The sequence below is a fragment of the Parasteatoda tepidariorum genome, chromosome 3 (genome assembly GCF_043381705.1).
Source record: "Parasteatoda tepidariorum isolate YZ-2023 chromosome 3, CAS_Ptep_4.0, whole genome shotgun sequence".
Lineage (NCBI taxonomy): Eukaryota > Metazoa > Arthropoda > Arachnida > Araneae > Theridiidae > Parasteatoda > Parasteatoda tepidariorum.
Genome location: NC_092206.1, coordinates 88,785,815 through 88,809,490, shown reverse-complemented (window position 1 = coordinate 88,809,490; position 23,676 = coordinate 88,785,815). Strand labels below are relative to the sequence as shown.

At 27.8% G+C, this 23,676-nt stretch overlaps 1 protein-coding gene across 1 annotated transcript in view; it reads right to left on the bottom strand.

Moving 5' to 3' along the window:
• Positions 1–2,232: 2,232 nt before the first annotated feature.
• The window catches only part of LOC107444979 (CYFIP-related Rac1 interactor B), a 31,776-nt gene continuing 10,332 nt past the window's right edge, over positions 2,233–23,676 (bottom strand). The window contains exons 2-10 of the mRNA XM_016059272.4: positions 15,607–15,691; positions 13,885–14,006; positions 12,336–12,441; positions 9,809–9,945; positions 8,951–9,025; positions 7,162–7,364; positions 5,969–6,095; positions 3,521–3,591; positions 2,233–2,392 (exon numbers count right to left, since the gene is read on the bottom strand). Of these exons, the coding sequence (XP_015914758.1) occupies positions 2,329–2,392; positions 3,521–3,591; positions 5,969–6,095; positions 7,162–7,364; positions 8,951–9,025; positions 9,809–9,945; positions 12,336–12,441; positions 13,885–14,006; positions 15,607–15,676 (975 nt within the window). The 5' untranslated portion in view covers positions 15,677–15,691 and the 3' untranslated portion in view covers positions 2,233–2,328. The remainder of the gene's footprint in view (positions 2,393–3,520; positions 3,592–5,968; positions 6,096–7,161; positions 7,365–8,950; positions 9,026–9,808; positions 9,946–12,335; positions 12,442–13,884; positions 14,007–15,606; positions 15,692–23,676) is intronic.

Here is a 23,676-nt window from a genome sequence, read left to right as displayed (position 1 = left end):
GGGAAATTTGTTTATATTTGAAATGGAAAGCTATTCATAGTTTTTTCTTAAGCTGCATAAAAATTATTTCAAAATAGTCCCTTTCCAGAATTCTTAAAATCTTAAGATTTACTGTATGCTGCTCTTTTTTTTTCCTTTATGAATAGTTAAATAAGAATATCAATACAAATAAGTACATTCACAAAAAAGTTATAACATCCATTTTATACAGGCACACATATGTAACTTTTTTTTATGCCGTATTGTAATGAGTTTGAATAATAAAAAATATTCAGTGGTTTTTTTTTATTTTTTAAATGCGCTCATTATGCATTAACGAATGAATGATTTATGAATTTGAACTAGAAATAAAATTTCACCTAAATAAAAGGATGCACACAAATACTTAAAATCTATTGACCCATTGAGTTAACATATTTTAAAGAAAAATGGATACAATTGAACTATCACAGGGAAAAATTGTACTTAGTTAACGAATGTACAATTATTCTGCATTAAATTTAGAAACTGCAAAACAAAATTTTGCTAAAGATAAAGAGTAATAAATAGAACTTATTTTAGAGCACTAAATTATACTTCGTTAATAATCATAAAATAATTTTTTTTTTCTGAACTGGTTAGAAACACTTTTGATTAGTGGCAGCTAATCAACGATGAACTGGAATACTGGTGACATCAAACACTATTTTAGTGGCTGCTTCAATATTTTGTGACATTTATTTTAGATAAAATACATAACTTTAAAGAAATTATAAATCACCAAGTCACGTTGTCAGAGTAGAGAAATAATAAAATAAACAAAATATCTATGCTTGATACTAATTTTGAAGCTATGCTAAAATCTAAGCAAAGTTTTAAATATATGCAAGGTTTAGAAAACATTCTAGTTTTACACAAATAATGTTTTTATATCATAACTTCAAATATTAAACTATTTAATGGGTTTTCCATTCTAGATTATACATTCAACCAATTTTGCTCAAATATGGCAGGAAACATGCTTTTGTCTTTAAAAACCTATTTTTACTACCCAATATTTGAATGCTATGATGTTTGAACATTTAAAGCAATGTAAAAAATTAATAAAAAAAATTCTATTATTTTAGAGTAAAACTGATTATTTTTTTGCATCAATGAATATTCATTTATTTTACAGCTACATTGTCAGTATAGTTAGCAACAGACACTAATTTGGATTTCATAATTTCAAATTTTTTTGTATAGTTTATTAACTCTTTCCCAAACTGTATGCTCTATTTGGTAAAATTTATTTAAAAAAGATTACAAATCACCATGCATGTAAAACTATTTGTTTCTATACACTATTGACTATCGTTTTATAATACTACTGTAACACATTTGTTATTGTAAAACTATTGTTTTTAGCAATCACTAATCGTTTTAATTAACATAAAGACATCTCTAAAGCAATGTCAGTACAGTTACAAGTACAGTTTCACTAAAATCCTATACAATTTCATACCCAAGAGCAGAAAAGTGTTTAATATTTAGAAGTTCAGTATTTTTTGCCTGTGCCATAAAAGTATTTATTTGTTCACTTATTTTTTTGCCACCAACTCTGAGAGAGTTTTACAGTAAATTAGAATAAAAGATACTCAATATAAACCATATGGCACTTATTAGAATATTTTAATTTGTAAATATGTTGTTACCCGTGAATAAGTATTTGATTCGAAAAAAGAAAAATTGTTAGGTAAAAAAAACTTGACTATATGTTAAGCCTTACAATAGAAATAGTAGTTTGTATGCATCCTAGAAGCATGAAAAATGACTTTTTTTAATGAGATGAATGACTAGGACAATGAGATGCACAAACAAGCACAAGCTCAATGTATGCACACAAAAATATACATAAAACTCTTGACGACTCGTGTATTCGCTTGTTTCAGCAAATAACATGGTAAAAATAATGGTAAACAATTATGGTAAAAATAAATTTAAAAGTTAATATTTAAATGAGAAGTACATTTTTTGTCAGAATATGTAGAAAGCAATTGTTCTGCTGAGATTCAAAATTTCGATGCTTAACTCAGTTGAAACATGTGAAGATAAACACACCATGAATTTTTTTTCATACAATATAGCTCACATTCAAAAATATCAATAGAATAAAATCTATATTTCCAGTCAGTGTCACTTATACAAGTTTCAGACAACCATCTTTTTTTTATACTTCACACTTTACGAGTTCCTTAAAGAGAAATTTTCTGTTTGTTTTTTTACCCAAGAAACAAGAGACAAGACACTGGCATGTCACCTTTTAGATACCATAAATGAAACAAATTTTATAAAATAATGAGCAGGTGATCATGCTAACAGACTTTTGATATGCTTGGGTGTAGACTCATCATTTAAATGCCGAGTGGTATATCTGAAAAACAAAGAAACATTTTTTGTTCATCAGATAATTGAACAAACATAACAATATACAATAAAAAATTGTTCTAAATTGTGCAGGAAAAGTTCAGTTATCCAAAAAACTTTATCTAAGCTGAACTATTATACCCCAAGTGACAGATAGAAAAAAGGATAAATTAAATTTTTATAAAGCAGTTGCCTGCAAACTTTTGTTGATAGTACCTTTCACTATCGGGGTTTTTTTTAAAGATGCCATATAAAAGAGTTAATTGGAAATCATAAATTCAAGATACCCAAAAGTTAATTTTAGGCTCATAAATATATTCAAGCAATTCACAATTCATGTAATTATTACAATGTAAGCTATTCTATAGTAAGCATATGCATACAACATAAAAAGCTTCAACTAATCTTTTTATATTATTCCTTTAAGAAAATCTTTTTCTTACTTTATTATTCACAATTTTTGGTTTCAAGTATGCATAAATTAATATTTTAAGTTTCCCCTTAAACGGAACTGTAAGAAACATATTATTCCCTCAATCTATTTAATGAACCAATTGTAATTACGCAGATTTCCCTTTTTCCATGTGAGGTAACAAAAATCATCAGGATTATTTGGCAAGATTTTTTCCCAATTTTTATTCGGGAGCACTTCGATTTTTTGTCACTTGGCTGACTGTTCTCTTCCCAAGCTTAAGACCTGTTTTTATTCTATCTATCGTCAACGACAATACATATATACATATTTACATGCAATATATGTGCTTATATTCAATATAATTTATATAGAACCGTAGTAGCACAGTTTAATGTGCTGATCTGCTGCACAATATGCATGAATTTAAATTTGTTTACAATCCCAACTCAATCAGGCAGAATTTACATTTGTAAAATTTTGCAATATGTAATTAAAAATAATATGCATATGCAATCTACGGCGATTGCCATCGTGCTACAGTTTCTATTACCAGGTATATAATTTATAAAATAACAGCAATTAAATAGCTTTTAATGATTCATATTAAAAAATTGTTTGGCAAACATTTAGATTTTCACTTATTTTAAACTTGCCCAATTATATAAAGCAAAATTTTCAAAGCAACTAACACATATTAAAGAATAAGAAATTAAATCTTACCTTAAAGCATTTAGTAAACCCTCTACAACATTAGGTGGTTGATCTTTCAGTACTTTTATAGACCCTTTGACCTATAAGATATAGAACAAATTAGTTTCTATTTAATTTAATAATTTAGCTTACTAGTTATAAAAAGAGACAAATAACAGCTAATCCAAAACATAATTTTTCAAAGATATTTCTTTTTTTAAGTGAAGAACTTTGTGTCAAATCAGTTTAAAAATATTTCAAAGGGTTCTTCTTTCTTACCATTATTTATGATATTAGTCACTGAATAAATCTTATCTTGATATCTTATTCAGGACATAAATTAACTCAAATAAAATAAATATATATATTTTTTTTTACTAAAGGTTGCTTTTTGGGTTGTTTTTTTTTTGCCACTTAATTTCAAACAACGTTAAGAATTTCTATTTAGAGCTTTTTAAGTGTCTCAACTAATGCAAGATTTTGAGCTTTTTAATCACATTGTATTGTCTAATCTTGTCAACGTAACAAGAAATATTTGAATTGAAAATGTTAACACATAATTTGCAAAATGATATTTTAAATGAAAAATTAAAACTAATTTAGATAAACTATCATAATTAAAATCCTGAAAATTTGAGAGAATACACATCATGACTTGCAATGTTTTAAAAAGTAAGTCTAAGTAAGCATCTTAGAAGATGGCTAAGCTTGAGAAAAAAGGAGAGATAACTAGAACACTCCAGGTTTGTAGACATCATGTTTACTTAAAAGCAAAACTTCTAAGAGGTTAAACAATCAAGTTAATTTGATGATTGTCTAAAAAAATATACAAACAAATAAAAATAAAAAACGGCTTTATTCAACATTGACGTCATATTATGTAAACAATCCATTTTCTAATGACTATCTTAAAATTAGGCAGCTGATCGACAAAGACAAAGCCTCCACTAAAGTTATATTTCAAAAATAGTTACTTTAGTAGCCCCATAGTTTAACAAAAATGTCATTGGAATAAATAGTATCATCAGAAATATATGATAAAAGTCTAAATAGTATCCTCTAATAATCAAACTGGCTCATAAGGTTAAAAAAAATCTAAAGAACGTTCAGATATGTAATTTACGGCTCATACTTGGCAAACTGCTGTCCTGTTTAATTTCAAATTCAGAATTTTTTTTTTTAAATTCCAAACTGCATGCTTTTTGATTATGATTATGTGCCTCAATATACATACAAATATATATGAAAAACTGTTTATTCACGCTGATTTTCTACATAATGCATTTTTTTTTTAGGACTTAGTGGTGATTTTTATATGGGCTTTTTAAATATGGATATTTTATATACAATGCTATAATAAGCTATTTTTTAAATTTGAGTTATCACTTTTTTACGATACCAATGCAATGATTCTATTGCAAACACACAAAGCTTCTTGGATCCCCTTTCACAGTTTTTCGAGACAAAATTTAGGGGGATTAAAAAAAGTAGAAAAATCTCATTTCCAGTGATGCCATGGTGCTTTTCTATTCACTCTAAACTTTTTTTTATTGCAATGAATATAGCTTTAAAAAAATTTTTTATGTGAAATTAACAATTTACTTCCATAAACAATAAAACAAGCCAATATAAAAGTTATGTGAAGACCACTTAAAATTTAATTAAAAATAAATTCATTTAAATGTATTTTGCAAGGATTTGTTTTTAAAATTACAAATAAAGCTAGTAAAAATAAGCAATTGTTCAGGAATTTAAAAAGAAAAGATAGCAGAAAATACTGAGTCATAAAAAAAAAACTGGAAACAAATTTTACTTTCTAGGTTTCTGCTGTCAAAAGAAATATAAAACTACAGAAAATATATAGAAGCAGACATCAATGCAATTCAGCTTTCAAAAATATTATCAATTATAATAATTATTTGAAATATTTAGATAGAATATGTACTGTTTATTATATTTGAAATTTAAACTAACAGTTGAGAGATAAAAGAATAGCTACAAATCTTCAACTGCTAATATGAAAATGGCAGCCATAAGTTCTCAATTACAAAAAATAATCAGCTATTAACTCTGAATATAAATTGTGTGCCAAAGTTAAACCTTATTATGGTGTTATTGCAGTAAGATTCTTACGAGGATAATTAGTGTTCTTCTCCAAAACACTAATTATAGCAATTTAGCGAAGATATGAACGCCTAATTTAGTTCACTTCTTATAATTGAAACATAGATAAATTTTAACTTAATTTTATCTTTCTTTATTACCTTTAAGTTTTGAGTATAAAGAGAAATTAAAAAAATAAATAAATAAATAAAAAAATTGATGAATACATAGAAATTACTCTTTAAAAAATTAGCAATTTTATAGATCTTACTGTTCAGTTCACTGAGATACACTTAAAACACAAATGGTGAATAAGATTTAATAATAATAAGAAGAAAACAATTTGACAGCCAACAACAAAACCTGAATACCTACATCAATATGAGCAGATTTGGCAAAAGCTCCCACTGGATGCACATGATCATAAAGAATTATTAATCCAACCATCACTCTCAACACAAAAAGAATGGTTTCTTCATTTCTAAAGCGACTACAGAACTCCCTACAAAAAATCAACATCTCAATATACATATTTATATAAGCAAAAGATTTTGTCCTTGTTATCTTTCTTATAATACTTTAAAATCACACTGAGTCATAGAAAAGTAACTAATTCACCACAAAAGTAACTAATTCATTTGTCCCAAGCAAAATAATTCATTAAAGATTTATTTATTTATATAGCTGATTCTACAAATTTGGTAATATTTGTTTCTGATATTTACACCGTCCATTTCTTTCTCACAATTTTCTATTACATAATCTCATTCTACATAAAAATAATAAATTCAATTAAAAAAAAGTACACTTTGTTTTCTTAACATTATACAACATATAATTTGGCTTTCTTAACATTATTTAACACAGATTAAATTATAAGAGTTTTCATATTCTTTATCTATATGCATAAAAATATTACTTTTTTTAGGTATTTGACTTTAAACTTTTCTTTTTTTATTTTCAAGAAGGTAAAAAAACGGAGAATGATCCGAACAGCACTATTAAAGAAAAAAGTAAGATATATCAAGAATGATGAAAAAAGTGTCATTAAATGAGCAAATGATACAGCCCCTAAAAAGTAAAAGCAAAAGTGAATAAAGCAGGTGGGAAAAGAAAATTCTCTTACACACAGACAGAAGATAAGTTTTGAGGTATCTTCAGATAATTCAGCATCAAAAAGTGAAGTAGATGAGCAAAATTAAGTTTAAAAAGAGAATACTTTTTCTACCAGCACACCATCTAAGTTATCAATACAGTCAGTGTTATTACAGTACTTGTGAAATTTCATCCAAATTCATAGAAAGGGGACACTCTATTGGTAAAATTACGTAAAGTTATTCTTATTAGTTATATTTGTTTAGTTATTTTTTTCAGTCAAAGACAAAATGTCGAAAGACAACATTGTAGTAAGACTTACAATTAAACCATATAACTTTAAAAGGAAAATACTATATTATCACAAGAAGACTGAATAAATACTTGAACGAACGACACTGAAATTTCAGGTCAAATAAAAACTCCTAAGACAGTAATAACATTTCCTAACCTGTTTTCTATCGTAAATTTACCTGTTTTCTATCATCCTCTGACAAACTTTAACCATAGTTCCTAATGTTTCTGTTGTATTTTCAATGGGTAAGTCTTTGTTTTCAGCAACAAAGCGCATTGTTGCATCGCTTAAAACTTTCAACATTGGAGTGGCATGAGCATAAAACAGTGACATTTTGTTGGCTAATTCATTAGGTACTTCTAGTTCTTCGTCAATTGGCTCCTAGAAACAATGAAAATTTATTGATATAAGATACCTTTCACTCAACAGAGAAATAATTTCTTTAAAAAGTGAATTTTTTTTTATACCAAAAACATTGAAGAATTGTGCATTAAATACCTAGAATTCTGATTACTATTTATACTGAATATAACATCAGTTAAAACACAACAGTCATTTATATCTATTACCTTAGATACAATAAATTTATCTTGCTTTAAATTTTTGAGAAAGTTTTCAAAGAATAAAAAGTGATATTTCATACAAATAAAACTAACTTTTTTCGATTTTGATTTCAAATACCCTATAACAATAATTTTAGAATTGCAGTTAAAAAAAATAAATCCTTTGAAAATAATCATTCATTAGAGTAATAAAATAATTTCTTAAACTTAGTTCTAGGCTAAATCATAAGTTTATCAATCTATAAACATCATTTATTAAATTTTAACTCAAAAGGTTATGCTCCACCCTCAGAAAAACACTAAATAACCCAATTCTGAGCAATATTAACAAATTATAAACAAAATTACTAATAAAATAATAACAAAAGGTCTTAAAACATAGGATATTACAATAAAGTAGAAGTGCACACTGTCCCACACGTTATCAATTAAAATATAATTAATATTCATAATTATATTCTCACTAGACTTCTGAGAACAGTTTAATATACAATATGCAATACAATAATAATATTCTAAAATAGCAAACAAAGGTGATAGTTTCTCTACATCTATATACAGGGTGAGATAACACATCTACACCAGCATATTTGTCATAGAAAGTAAGATCGGAACACAAGCAGTGAGAAATTAAAAGGTAGTTTTACAATGTTACATTTAAAGAATTAACACAAAAATAGGAAAAGTCACTTTAGATAAAGTTTTATTCAAGGCAATAAGATTGATGTACAATAAAATTGCTCAAAAGAACTAGGTATTGCTCGAAAAGATGCTTAAAGAAATTGCTTAAAAGATCTTTTGCAAGCTGTAATACAGGCTTTACACCCACGGCATAGGGAGTGACATACATTTGTAAAAACAGCAAGTAATTTTTTTGAGCAGCTCTTAGAGCAATTCTTTGTTCATCAATTAAATCCATATTTTTCTTTTTGTACATCAAGCATCATCTCACAAATGAAAAATTTTCTGAAGTTCACATTCTTGCGTTAATTCTTTAAATTTTAAATGAGACAGTGGAAAACTATGTTTTAGCTCCTCACTACTTGTGTTGCGATCAAGACAGATATTGCTCATGTAGATGTGTTCCATTATCGAGTAAAATTTTGCCACCCTGTTCAGAATGTCCATCCGATCAATCTTGCTATCCTGTAGAAGTGTGTATGCATAGATAAATTATAAAATATAATACTACTATCTAGCTTTTTAAGTAAAATGAATATGAAAATCAATAAACTTTAGTCAAATTTAAATCGCAGAGTAAAAAGTGCTACAGACAAATGATGAAACATTAAGTCATTAAATTAAGTTGATAGAAGTATTAAAATTTTTAATAGTAAAAAACTAAATGAAAAAAATTATAGTTTTATGAATAGGTATAGAATATTATTGTTAAAAATATTTTACCTGGTTTGCAAGTCGTAACCTACTAACAGTCCTCCTATAGTAACTAAAATCATTTTGTATGGCTGGATTTGTCATCTAAATTAAAAAAGAGGTTTCAGATTCAAACATAAAATAAATAAACCACGTCTCTCAGAAATTCAGTTAATGTCAATGCGTTTTAATATCTACTGTCCAATTGAATAATATTTTGGAAATTTATGTTAGAGATATCTATTCAACTGGAAAAAACATTAAATAAATGCCTATCGAGAAATATCAAATAATTTAAAATCTAAAAATGTATTAAAAAATTTTTTTTATTGCCAAATACAGCAATTATAATTAGATTGAATTTTAAAAATAAGTTTTTGAAATACACACATAAAATATTATAAGAGGGTAATTTAAAAATTGTTGAGCATTATTTTTCAAGTTCAGGTATCCTTTCATTTCATTACAACTAACATATTAAAAAAAATGAGCATAAATGAAGTTATTATACTTTATAAACAAATTAAAAATATTATATTTTAAAAACAAATTATATTTTTATTAACTTATAAGGAAAAAAAAGATAAATTAGATGAAACCACAGGGTCTGGTGGCCAAAGTTAACAGGGGGCAGAGTCTCCAAATAATAAAAAAATGGGAACAACAAACATTAACTTAACACAGCTTGATGCAATCTTATGTAAAATCAATAAAAAAAAACTAGAGTAGATCAGCAGAACAATATTTTAACAGACATTTGCTGCCAAAAAGTTTATCTAACTACTGCAATCAAGAAACTGCAAAAAATTTTAAAAAAGAAATTTTTTTATAATGAAAGAAGCCACTTGAAAATTATGCAAAGATAAACATATACAGAGATAAAATTACCTTCAAGTCATCAAACTTTAGGACAAAATCTAAAATTTCTGCAAATTGTTTGACTAGAGCTTGTTGAGTATGTAAATGCTGAGCAGGAGGTAGGGGACCTGAGCATAATTCCCATAATATACGAGGTACCACATCGTCTAAAAAAACAAAAAGTGTGAATACTTATTTGATTCTGAAGATAAATAACTTTATAACACAATGAAATAGATAAATCTTAATACAGTTTATGATCTACAGTAAGATATTTTTTTTTTAATTCCTTTGAACATGATTAATTTGAAATACTATATTTAAAGCAACATTTCCCCAGAATTCCCAAAAGTACAGTCGGAGCCGGAGAGAATTTTGGAGGAGACAAGAGTTGAACGTTTGCATAACACTGAATCGGATTAGTTAAAAGTTAAGCTATTAGAAAACTCTTTATTTCCACCATAATATTACTTGAATGAATATTATGGGAAATAGTTAAATTAGATCGTATCAAATTGAAATGATTTTTTAACCTATATTTAATTTAACTATTGAAAAAAAAAAAGACACAGAAAATTATTGAAAAAAAAAAGGATATTAATAAGTAAATTATTAATAAGTTATTTTGTAATTTGTAAATTCGAAAACCAAATTTAATAAGCAAAGATGATTATAAAGATATGTTGATAAATTTAACACATCTGTGACAGTCTTATGTTCATGAATATTCATTAAAAAAACTTCTTGTTGTAAGATCTAAGGTAGGCAACATTAAAGAGCACAAAAATATTATTAAAAGCAGACAGCTGTTTCGGATGCTCAAAGGGCAACCTTCATCAGTGCAACAGAAAACACTAAGAGAACAGAGTAAATATATATAGAAAGATGACGTCACAAGAGGGTTTAGAGCAACGGCCAATAGGAGGGAAGGGTGAACGGAAGACGACAAATAGGAAGCAAGGAACAAAGAGGGGGGGGGGCGGTTAGTTAGGTTTTATCATAGATTTCCAAACAGGAGAAATATAAGGAACACTTGATAGGTCATTGACCAACAATTTGGAATTTTTGAAAATATGATAAGACTCGTAAAAATCTAAATCAAATATTGAAGAACAATTTTGAATGACTTTAGAAGAAGAAAAATTAAAATTATGATTAGAGTCCCAACAATGTTGGGCAATAGATGAGCGTTTAAATTCTTGTTTTTTAACATAAGCTTCATGTTCCTTGACACGGCACTTTAAGGCACGCTTAGTTTGGCCAATATATGACAGGTCAATATATATTAGTTTGGCCAATATATATTAGTTTGGCCAATATATGGCAATTAATTTGGTATATACCCCAGCTACTTTGACTGTCAATGGGCTGCTTGAGATTAGAAAATTTTATCTTATTAATGGGACTGAAAATAATATTAAAATCAAACTTCTTTAGGATATTAGCAACTTGCCGACTTATTTTAGGAAAATAGGGTAAAATGACTAAATTGTTAGAAAATTCTTTGGAAGGTTTATCAACATGTGATTGCTTAGTTAAGTTTTTATAAATATTATCAATAATGTTAGGAGAATAACCTCTGCCCTTTGAGCATCCGAAACAGCTGTCTGCTTTTAATAATATTTTTATGCTCTTTAACGTTGTCTACCTTAGTCTGTATTTTAGCACAAAGGTCGCCCACTTGTGTATTTTTGTCGTAAGATGTTTATATAAATACAGGGCACAAATAAGTAGACAGACTACCCTGAATAATTTTTGATCTATGCTCGGATCCTCACGTTCTGGGACCCAATCATAATGGTTTAAGGGCGGGACCTCAAATATGCTAATTAATTAGTGCAGATGATATTTTAAGTTAGGATATCACACAGAAAAACATACTTTGTCTGAATAAACATGCCTTTTTTTCAGCGAATTCAGATTTCTCACACCCTAAATATAAGACGTAGCTGCAATCTGGGAAATATGGTCCCAATTATTTTAGTTCAGACAGCTGTCTGAAGTTTAGGTTCCTTAATGTTAATTTTACTTTCTGCATATTTTGAGAACTTTCAAAACTAATTTTAAAATTTTTTTATCTAATTTTAAAATTTGTTTATACAAGGTTACTTCTATGCTAAAATTAACTTTTTGTAAGTATTTATTATTTAATTTAATAAAAGTTTAAAAAAATTGAAGTATATTTTCACATCATTTTAAAGAATGTCATTTTGCATGGCAAAATGCAAAATTTGAGCAAAATCTGTCAAATAGTTTCTGAGATCTCTAATTTTTAAAAAGTTGTACATTTAAAGGCTTAATTGAGAAATGAGATCTTTAAAATGAGAAAAATATTGTATACCCTTGAACAAAACAGAAAAATATATATAAATTCACAATAAAGATAATGTGATTTTTGTCAGAAATTTTTTTATTCAATTTTGAATGAAAATATTACTGAAATTTTTATTTAACTTATTCAATTTCTAATAAAATAGCACACATTTTTTTTTCAACTTCAAACCCAATAAAAAATTAATATTTTTAAATTACTTACGCAAAAAATAAATAAACTTACCAATTTGTTGAGAGAATTCATAAAATCTTTTTAACTTAGAAACTAAAGGAAGCACAGCTTCCCAAGCTCTTTGTTGGTACAAATCATTTCTTGGATTAGTAATGGCCTAGATAAAAAAATTGGAAAGATTATTTACTTAATTACTGCAACAAATCCATAACTATTAATTATTTTAATAGTATTTAGAATCATATCTATTTAAAAGAATATTTGCATTTTTAAAGAGAAATGTCACTTTATAAGCCAGGAGAGTAGAAAGAAAGTTTTTTAATAGGGAACAGGTTAGCAAAAATCCTTAATTCACACGTGTATGTGCTGTCATGTTTTAATATTCTTCTTGTAAACCTAACACATAGTGTTTCCCCCCCCCCTTCAAAAATAGACCAGTTAAAAATAAAAATTAGTTTCCTTTTTTGGACTGCACAGAACATAGTTTGCATCGTTAACTATTAAAACAAATTTGTCTGTTTATTAAGTTATAAGCATTTTTTTTTAATGTCTTTAATTTCAAGCTTTCTTCACCATTTTTAAAAAACTATGGGTCTGAACTAAAGACATAACAAATTGAATCTAATCTATCATGTTTTATTTGATAAATGTTTTGTTACTTCAAAATTATATTGGAAAAAATAAAGCGTACATAACTTTTAATGGTATATTATCATAATAGCCGAGATAAGAATTTCGTATATCATTTTCCTCATTCGGAGAAGCCCTCTAATTTTGAAAAATTATTTACTTATTTATAACAGCATATATGAAAAGATTTCTACAATATTTTTTTAATGTACAAGATTGTATGAAAATAAAGCATTCACACAACAGCCCTTTGTGGGCATGGAAAGTCAAAGAGGTAAAGACTCCACAATTTTGTGACAATAAAAAAATAAACACTACAGGAAGGATTTATAACTCTCCCTATCATCCCAATTTAGCAAAGCACTAGTTATAAGCTAATTTAATGATACCATTGTAAGTCAAAATGAATGTCCCAGTTTCATAGGTGTACAATGCAACAAATAAATTTATTAATTAAAAATAGGACTCATATGCAGAGGTAATACAAAAAAGCTCGTAATAGTCGCCAATAGATGGTGTTGAAAGTACAATCATGATCAGAGTTTCTGATAAAACTAAACAGGCAGAAAAACAACACTCATAGTAACACATTGTCACAATACTGCATTGGTTGCATACCTACTTGAGACAATGCACTTTTGCCTTGGCCACCATGATCCCCAGATCTTAATCTATGCGATTTTTTCCAATGAAGGCTTGTAAAAGGTTGCTCACGTTTATGTAACGAATCATAGCTCGCGTTTATGTGCCTCCAGGTTTAAATGACCATGACTAATTTGTAAAGCCGTAACCCAGCTGATATCGCTAGCATCGATATAAAAATGTTATACAAAGTTTGGAAAGAATTATATAAATGTAGTATAACAAAAGAGTTTCGCATCGAACATTTGTGAGGAGTAAATTCAAAGCTTTTTCAATGCTACATATAAATCAAAAACATGCTTATAATTATTTAAAATTTAATGCTTACCTCTCTAATTTCATTTACTGCTCCTTTATAAGTTTGGAGTTCTTGTAATATGTCTTTTGAATACTGTAGTACTTCATCTACAATGTCATAAGATTCTCGCTCTATTTCTGTGGGTTGAGCATCTAAAAATAAGATTATAAATCCAAATTCAATCAGCTAAATATAGAGAAAGATAACTTGACATGAGTGTTATCCAAAGAATAACAGTCAAATATTCAAGGTACAACATGGTGTTGTACCTTAAGACAATTTTTAAAAAATCCCCCCACCCAAAAAAAGTGAGGTACATGACAAAATTTGTTCAAACAAAATTATTACTTTTAAATTAGTACTTTCTGCATAAAAAAGTAAACAAATAAAAAGTTTAAATCGGTTCAAGGTATTAAACATCCTCCTACAGTATATATATAGAGAGAGAGATTTTGGGATTAAAAATCATTCATATACCTTGCTTCCTTAAATAAAATAAACAAACAAAATTTTACAGTTCCTCTGTGGAAAACTCAATTTCATTATTTTTTTCCACTGCTTAAAAATTAACTTTAACATCATTAACTTTTAACATCATTAATTTTTTAACCATATTTTCCAAATAAATATTTGTTTCAAACATGTTTTGGTTAATGAAAAATTTCTTTAAGAAATTGAAAAGTCAAAAAATTTAAATTTCTTGATACCTTGAAAGAATATCTCTACACTTTGGAATTTAATATTTTAACATTTTTTTTTCATGTCTAAATTTATTAAATTTAATTAAAAGAGTTATGGCTAGTGATGTAGTTTCTTCATCTATTTTTAGTTCATAAGTTGAGGAATGCAGATAGTGCATGCCTTAACTAAAATGAAATTTTAAAAAAAAGAAAAGCTCACTAGAGCATTTTTAAATTCTGGAACTTTAATTTTGCTATGAAAGATAAACCTCTGTGTTACCATAGTTCATAATCTGCAAAAAAAATCAGCTTCCTGTACAACAAAAACTTACTCAGGGCAACTATGTCAGATGTACAAATTGAAGCTAGAAAAAAAAAAAAAAAAAAAAAAAAAAAAAAAAAAAAAAAAAAAAAACATAATAAAGAAAAGAAAAGGTACCCAAATATTTTTAGGGGAAATATCTAAATTTTAATATCGCGATATATCATTAGAAAATAGCGATATTTCACGATACACATCGTTTATTTTTCAAACCTACGTCAAATTATTGTTTCATTTTTAATATTTTCGTTATCGAAATTAAAATTCCTTAACACTTACTCACGATAATATCGTGTTCGATCATAACAGATAATACTCACGATATTATCGTGGTACACGCTCTTCACGATAATATCGTGTTCAATCATAACAGATAATACTCACGATATTATCGTGGTACACGCTATTCACGATATATCGCCAGAATGTATCTTAAAATAGTATGATCGTCTTGTTCAAAAATATTATTATTAATTCACGACACACTGCCTAGGTCTATTGCACTAGTGAATCTCTGCACTAGAGCATTTATTACTTTTTATATCGAATCTGTTATTTCAATAATTTTTACTTACTAGTAAAGAAATTTATATGATATATTAAAATTGATAATCTAGAACAAAAACATCAAAACTATAACTATTTTTTTTTAAGTTACAGTTTTATTTGTATGTATTTTTTAGAGGAAAATTTTTTTTAAAAAAATTCACTAGTAATTATTAACATAAGAAAAAATATATCAAAACTCACTTTCAAAATCAACAAATACATCATATTTAGGATTATCATCTCTAGATAAAAGCCTTAACAAATTTCCCATGTTATGGATTCAAATCTGGAAAGAAAGAAAAAATACATTTACACATCTACCTTCATGGCAATAATGGAACACTAAATATTTATCAATATTTTTAGTTAAATACTACAAAGAAATTGCACTTTACATATATAGTTGATGAAAGTACAATTAAATAAGCTAATTAAAGATCTCTAAAAAATATAAAAACATTACAGAATCAATTAAAAAATTATCAATACATCTTTACAAAAAAAATTTGTAATTCACAGATAACAAGAAATTTTCGACAACTAATGAAAGCAAAAGGGAATTTAAATTTAGAACAATGGTTGCCAAAAGGTGTTCTCTGGAACGATAGGATTCAGTGTAAAGGTAGCAGGGTTTCCCTGAGTAGACTTTATTTAACCAGAAATTATTTTTGGTAAATTTAAAAACAAAAATGCCTAAATGTTTCTTACCATTTTTATACATAAGTATTTCTCATGGAACTTTACAATTCAAAATAAAACTATTCTAACAGAACTATTCAAATTCAAGAATAAATAATTATTTTTCTAAAACAACTATTCTAACAGTTTAAAACAATTCTAAAAAAAATTTTTTTTAAATATTTTATTTAATTCGACTAAGGTTATATACACACTAAAACAAGTGAACAAAAAGTCGCTGTAGATCTATGAATTCAACTGTCTGATGTAAAACCTCAATTTATAACTGTTATTGGTAAAACAATTTCATTCTTTACAATAAATGTTTCCAAATAATGTTTTTGTTTTTTTTTCAAGCATATTTACAGCTGCTAATGAGCTTTTAGTTTAAAGTATGAGGCGAGGCTCAGCCAAAAAGAAAAAATCGGCCTTGTAGGCTTCGTTCCATAAAGGAAAAAAAAATTAGGAAACGCTGATTTAGAATAAAAATTTATGGTAGTGCTAAAACATTAGTATGGCCATATCGCAACACGAACTTAGGTAATTTTATTTATAAATCCAATGCAACTAAACATCCATCAAATAAATTTAATAACAATTTTGTTTACTGCTTCGAAAGGAAAAACTTGAGAGGGATATTAGATTTACGATAACGAATTGAGAAATTACTTTTGCAGTTTGCCTATAACGAAATAATGCCTTTATTGGGTCAAATATACTTTTCATCCTATCTTAAACTACTGATGTTAAATTTGGAATCGACTGACTAGAAGCTAGAATTTAAAAATAAAACAATAAATTTAAACGAATAAGTCGAGAAAATTTCAAAAATAGTCGGAACTCGATCTGGCGTAGTCAATTATTCTTAATAAATTTTGTAATCATTTGCGAAAAACAAAAGCTTTAACTACAACACTGCACATTAAAATATTAACTTAATAAACGCAAAATAGAATTTAATAGTAAAATTCTGAGCCTCCTCCTTTTTAAAAAGAAAGATCTCAAAAATATGATTATTCTTCCGTTCATCCTACAGTATTTTGGAGAAAATTTTTTTTAACTGATTATGCACTGAAATGTTACATTACGTAGAAATATAAAAAGAATGAAGGCTATATGTCACGCACTCCCAAACACTTCCGCTAAGTGAACAACTCATAAAAGTGAATAAATCACAAATAAAAAAGTTCCGATCCCGAATACATTCGCTACCAGTTGGTATCTTTGAAATAAATGAAACAGCTTATTCTCTCAAAAATTAATTAAATACGTAGTTAACAATTTATGGCATAAGTTAGTAAAGGTTTACTTTTCAGGCCGAGATTCGAATATGAGATTATTAAATTAATCAGTCACTTACAGAAAAATTCGATGTCACAATTTAATCTTAAGGTGACTAATTGAGGAAAAAAAAGATCATTGGGAAAAAAATAAATTTTTTTTTAAATATTTGAGTGAATAGAAAAACGTAAATGGTCGAAACGAAAAATGTTTAATGCTAAAAAGCATTTTTTTTTTTTTTTAGAAATTGGAGATCTGTGCAAGGCGTTTAAAAAAAAGTTTATTTAAGCTCGGCTGGCACAACAGTTGAAAGGCTTCAAATCTATATCTGGATTTCATAGGGTAGTAAAAGTTAAAAAAGTTTTCCGAAACGTAAGACTACTTCTCATTTGAACATTCGAATCTGAAAATGCGTGGGTTCGCCAGTATTTTAGAAGCATATAAGATTTTTAAAAAGGTTTCGCGTAGTAAATTAGGTTAGGGAAAGTAATTAGACATTGATAAATAATACTGCAATTGAATCTTTCTATCAATTTAAGTGATTTGTGTAAAATTAGTTTCAAACCAAATTGGGGAAGAAAAAAAAAAAGAAAGAAAAACACGACTTGAACCTTGAAATCATGATTAATCCTATCCAAATACAAAGAATCCGATTTTTTGGATTTGAATCGGATATTTCATTTCATCAGTTATATCCCTTTTTTAACTATAAAACTTAATATCTCCAAAAGAACAATTATTTGAAAAACATGAAAGTAATTATGTCCATGCTAAACAAACTTTTTAAAAATTGTAAAAATGAAGGACCGATTAATAAAAAACTGAATTTACTCCAAATGTGTATTCCCCATTTCTTTTTTTAAATCTTTATTTCTTGAAATAAATAAAAACAATAAAATCAGTTTTAAAAAAATTTACAAATAACTGATGGGTATAAATCTAAAATATTTTTGACCCAACCCAAAATGAATTAAATCAAAACTCAGCTAATCCTGGATTTCAAATAATTTTTGTAGAATCATAATTTCATTTAGTAGAATCATAAATGAAGAAAAATAAAAACTCATTTATTAAAAACACTATATGAATTAAAAAATTAACCAAATTAAATAATCAAACTATTTTAATAAATAGCTAAACTAAATTAACAATAAATAAATAAAGCTTCCTAATGTGAAAGCGCAAAGCAAAAAAAGAATAATTCGAAACACATCAGTTCTCTTTCATGAGATCTAACATGTACGATTCTAAATAGCGGATTCACACGATCGCAGTTTGTTCATACAAGTGTTAAACGATGTTGCAAACGATATATGATTACAATTATTGGAAATAATAATGGCAACGAGGTTTGTGGAGCATAGCAGTAAAGAAAATGCAGTTTGGTACGAAGTGAAATTTTGATGCTCTTTTAGTCGACAACACGCTAAGCTACAAGTTTAGTCATGTATGGTTGCACGCACTTTAAGTGTCTATCGCAAATAAATAACAATATTGAACGCATTCATGAACCCGGAAGGAAATTCATAGTCAGTTTTGATGTTTTCCCAAATTTTTTTCAATTCAAATTCCACCGGAACAAGAAAGTAATTTTATAACCCATGACAGCATGAAATGCGATTTTTGCAAGCGTCACCTCATTATACTATCAAAAAACTTTTTGTTTTTCTAATTCAGGACTCTAAATAAAACAAATAGTCTTTTTTTTAAGCTTTTGAAATACACAGATTATTTCCTAAATCCTCAAAAGAAATCGAAATCCGCAGATTTAATTCCAATAGTCCTATTAAAATAATTCCTAATCATAACGCTTTGTGCATTGATTTTTATAAGTGGCATATGAACAGAATAAAATAATAAAGGGAAAAAAATATATAATTTCAAAGACTGTACGCATAAATCAATGCTTAGAAGAAATCATGTGTTTTTTGCCATCTATCCATGCGTCCATAAAAAGATTTTAATGACTTACAAAACTTCTTAGGAATCGGATTAGTACGAAATTAGTTTTAAATGATCTTAATATGTTACTTTATTTTTCTCAAGTTTGGGGAAATATCAGAAAATTTGTCAACAGTTTCAGAATTCTTCAAAATAAACGCATTAAAAAAAACAGACACATATGGGAGGGATTTCTTAGGCACGATGGACAATAATCAGACACGTACAACGGACATTTTGCAGTTGTTGGCTTTTGCTTTTTTTTTTTTTAATGAAATCATTCTGTTTTTATATGAAAATGTCTATTAATTAGTCCTAGAGTTCTTTAGATTATCCCCAAGAGGACAGCCTATATACCAGAGATGAGTTGGAACTCGCTTGCCCGTTTGACCTCAAAGAATTTTAATCCGAGACCAAGATGTACGTCGGATTAAGTCCTAATTGGTCTCGTCCCACGACCTTCGATGCCTAAACAAGAAAATTAGTCATTAAAACAGTTTCTATCACTAACCTATAAAACAAAAAAGCGAAGAGAAAAATCTAGAATTGAATGTGAAAGCGAAATGTCGAAGACGAATTGTCAACAACGACAAACATTCAAGTTTTTCAGCGTCTGCAACATTTCCAATAAAAAAACCTCTTTCTAAACCGTAAAATTTAAGAATTTATTGAGTTTATAAATTTATATATGCACGATGCATCGAAAATTACTTTTTACTGTAGAATCTGTGTGATTTGAACGTCGTAAGTTCGTCACACTCACATTTCGCTAAAACTCATTAATAATGAATGATAATTAAAGTTTACCGAATAGAAGAAAGGAGACATAGGGCCCTGAAGAGTTCAAGTTTATCCAAAGCTGTAAAATTTCCAAAATCTTGTGGAAATTAATAACTATGTTAAGTAACTAACGATATTGCAATCTATTAATCATTAGCAAGAACTGTTACCACCTTCTAAAAACTCCAAGTGTTCAGGCCCGGGTTAAGTGCGAAGCTAATGTGGTTGTAGCCCCAGGACCCTATATTTTTTTGGAACCTCTGAAGTTCATGGAGGTAAAATTTATTTTTGTAATTTTCGAAACATTTTTTTAAAAACTTTTTTAAGAGTAATGCCTCAAGATTCTCTTTGAGAATCATTAAAAGTTTTATGTATTTTTAAATGTAAAATTCGCCTGGGATCTCTGAATTTCATAAGAAGTTTTTTTAATATTTCTGAATATAGGTAAATTTCGAATAATTTGGTATAGGTAGGTCGTAGGGCCTCAAGTCACTAATTCAGGGGTGATTGTGAGTCCCAGTCAAAATTCCGGAAAATTTCTTAAGTTTTTTAAAAAAAAAAAAAAAAAAAAAAAAANCTGAAGTTCATGGAGGTAAAATTTATTTTTGTAATTTTCGAAACATTTTTTTAAAAACTTTTTTAAGAGTAATGCCTCAAGATTCTCTTTGAGAATCATTAAAAGTTTTATGTATTTTTAAATGTAAAATTCGCCTGGGATCTCTGAATTTCATAAGAAGTTTTATTTAATATTTCTGAATATGGGAAAATTTCGGATAATTTGGTATAGGTAGGTCGTAGGGTCCCAAGTCACACATTAGCCCCATCGTACCTTAACCCAACCCTGCAAGCGTCTGTAGCTGTAGGAGATGACCCCCCCCCCCCAACACTAGACTAAAAAAATGCCATGATACTTTAACATCTTCCTGTTAATAAACCAACAATTGCTGGATCAAATGATTAGGATCATTTCTGAAAACGAAGCCAATGCAATTAATGTTTTATGACTTTTTACATTTAAACCTACTTCCTATTATCTCATAAAACCACAAAGAAGCAGTACACTAGTAACAAAGAGGTGGGAGATGATAACAGTGATTAAATATACAAGAAAAAAAAGATGACAGAAGAAAAAAAAACAAGTAAACAAAAAAAATCCGTTACGGGTGAGGTAATACTTTGTCCTTAAGGCAACGAACCAACAGGTAATTAGAACTGCTTCAATAGTGTAACTTTAAGGCCTTCGAATATGAACAATACTTCAAAGAGTTAATTAGCAGTTTGGGTGAAATCGAGGCTTTTGTTTGCATCACTCATTGAATCTCAACTGAAAGCTTTTAAACAGTAGCCTTAAATAAGAAGACACGTGATAAGCTTCATTTCAACTACAACAAAAAACGTGAAGAAAATTTTCTTTTTAAAGATTTTTGCAGCTGTCCAGATGCAAAACGTTATCTTCATTTATTTAATGTTTATTCCTATTTATAACACCTTTTTTTTAAAAAATCGTAAATTGCTCCAATGTCTGAACATTAACTATTCAAAGCAAAATAAGAACTCTAACTATTCAAGTCGTTCCTAGCAAAATTATTTAATTATCAAAAATTCAATTATACAGATAGAACTACAAAATTGAAAATCAAATTTTTGGCCCTGATACGCCACTTTAGTTTTGAAATTTAAAATTGCGAAAGTAAATATTGGATTCTAAAACTATATAATAATTGTAAATAATATCAGTCTGAATTTCATAAGTATTTCGAGTATTTTGGAATAGTTGCTTTTCAATTCAAGTACACCTGGATGAAATTGTGTTAATTCCGTGCCCCAGTGTCTTTTGTAATTGAGATTTTTTTATATTATAATTCAGGGGTGGCAAAGCTCTTTAATAGTCGAGCCATTTTTCAAAATTTGAAATTTTTCGCGAGACGCAATTAAATACGTATTTAAAAAGTATGCAAAAAGGTATTAAAAATTTCTTTTTTACCGAAATTTTATTTATTGAAAACATATAAATAAAAGTACAAAATATGTGTATTGAATTTAAATATTAAAAATTAAACACATTTATTTTACTTCTCTTGACAATTCTTTAAAATTTGGTGAATAATTGGTGACAGGACTTCTCAGTAATTCTTTGAGATGCTCGTTAGTTAATACCAGGGGTCTGTCCAGACATTTTGTGAAAGGTCCGTTTTTCGTGAAATTGTGAAAAAATAACTCACGTTCTTTCAACCAGGGTCCGCTTTTATGAATTTGTGCAAATAGTGTCCGTTATTGCAAAAAAAAATTTTTTTCAAGGAGTTTTTAAATTGTATAGATTATGCTCAACACTGTAAAATTGTAATTAAAAAAATTAAATTTGAACTAAAAAATAAACAACAATTGCTCCCTCTAAATTAGAGATGCAACATACAAATATTTGGTATTTAGCCTATACTGCTGAACGCAGAATATTAATTTCGGACGAATAATGGAAGAATCGTCTGCCGAAGACAAAACTTAATTCGTTTACATCCATCTTTCTTGTTTTCTGCCCTGGAAAGGGTTTATTCGATTAACAAAATAAAAATGAAGATAAACAAATTTGTGAAGGGTCCGATTAAAAGAAAAATCATTTTGTGAAGGGTCCGTTTTTAAGTTAAAATATTTTGCGAAGGGTCCGTTAACGGACCCAAATTTCTTCTAAACAGACCCCTGAATACTGATTGGTGTTTGGATCTCACGAATTTTAAAGTGGAATAAAATTATTCACATAAGTACGTTGTTCCGAATATTGAAATAATTAGGCAAGCAGCCTATTATAATTCAGGATACTTCGATTCTGGTACAAATTTCCAAACTTCAGTAATCGACGTCGACTTATATTTTAATTGTAGAGCTTGATCGTCTTGCATCTCTATTAATTCTAATTCTTCAGATGCTTTTTGGGTCATAATTATATTGGAAATGGAAAGCACTAACCCATGTTAATTTCAAATGGGTTCAGAAAAATATTAAAATATAATAGCACAAAAATGAAAAGGGAACTCGGGTACATTTATCGAGACTCGAGAGCCACAAATAATCCTTCAGAGTCGCAGGTTGGCCACCCCTGTTAAATCTGTTCAAAAATTATTGGACAGCGAAGCTTTTATTCATTTTTTTAATATTCTTATAAACTTCTAGACTATGTTAAATCAGCGAAAACTATAAGCCCTGTCATCTCAAATTTTTATAAATTTTGGTAAGGAAGTAACTATATAAACAATAATGAAATCATAAGGCAAGCCGCCGTTAAGAAATAACTTTGTCAAGCTGCCATTTTTTAACATAATACAGTAGAACTCGTTTATAACGAACGAGAAGGAACCACAATATTTGCTCGTTTTAAAGGAGTGCGCGTAAAAAACGGATTCGAGCAAAATATCGCAAAAGTTTAAACATACTCACTAAATTTAAAATAAAATAATTCATGTTCTATTTCTTTATAATACAAACAAGTTAATTTATTTTGAACTGTTTTATTGTCTCTTTGTTGTGTTTATTGTTCTTCGGATAAGAGACTCGTGGCCGGAAAAACATCACTTGCACCTCTGCTTTCGACAAAGGTTC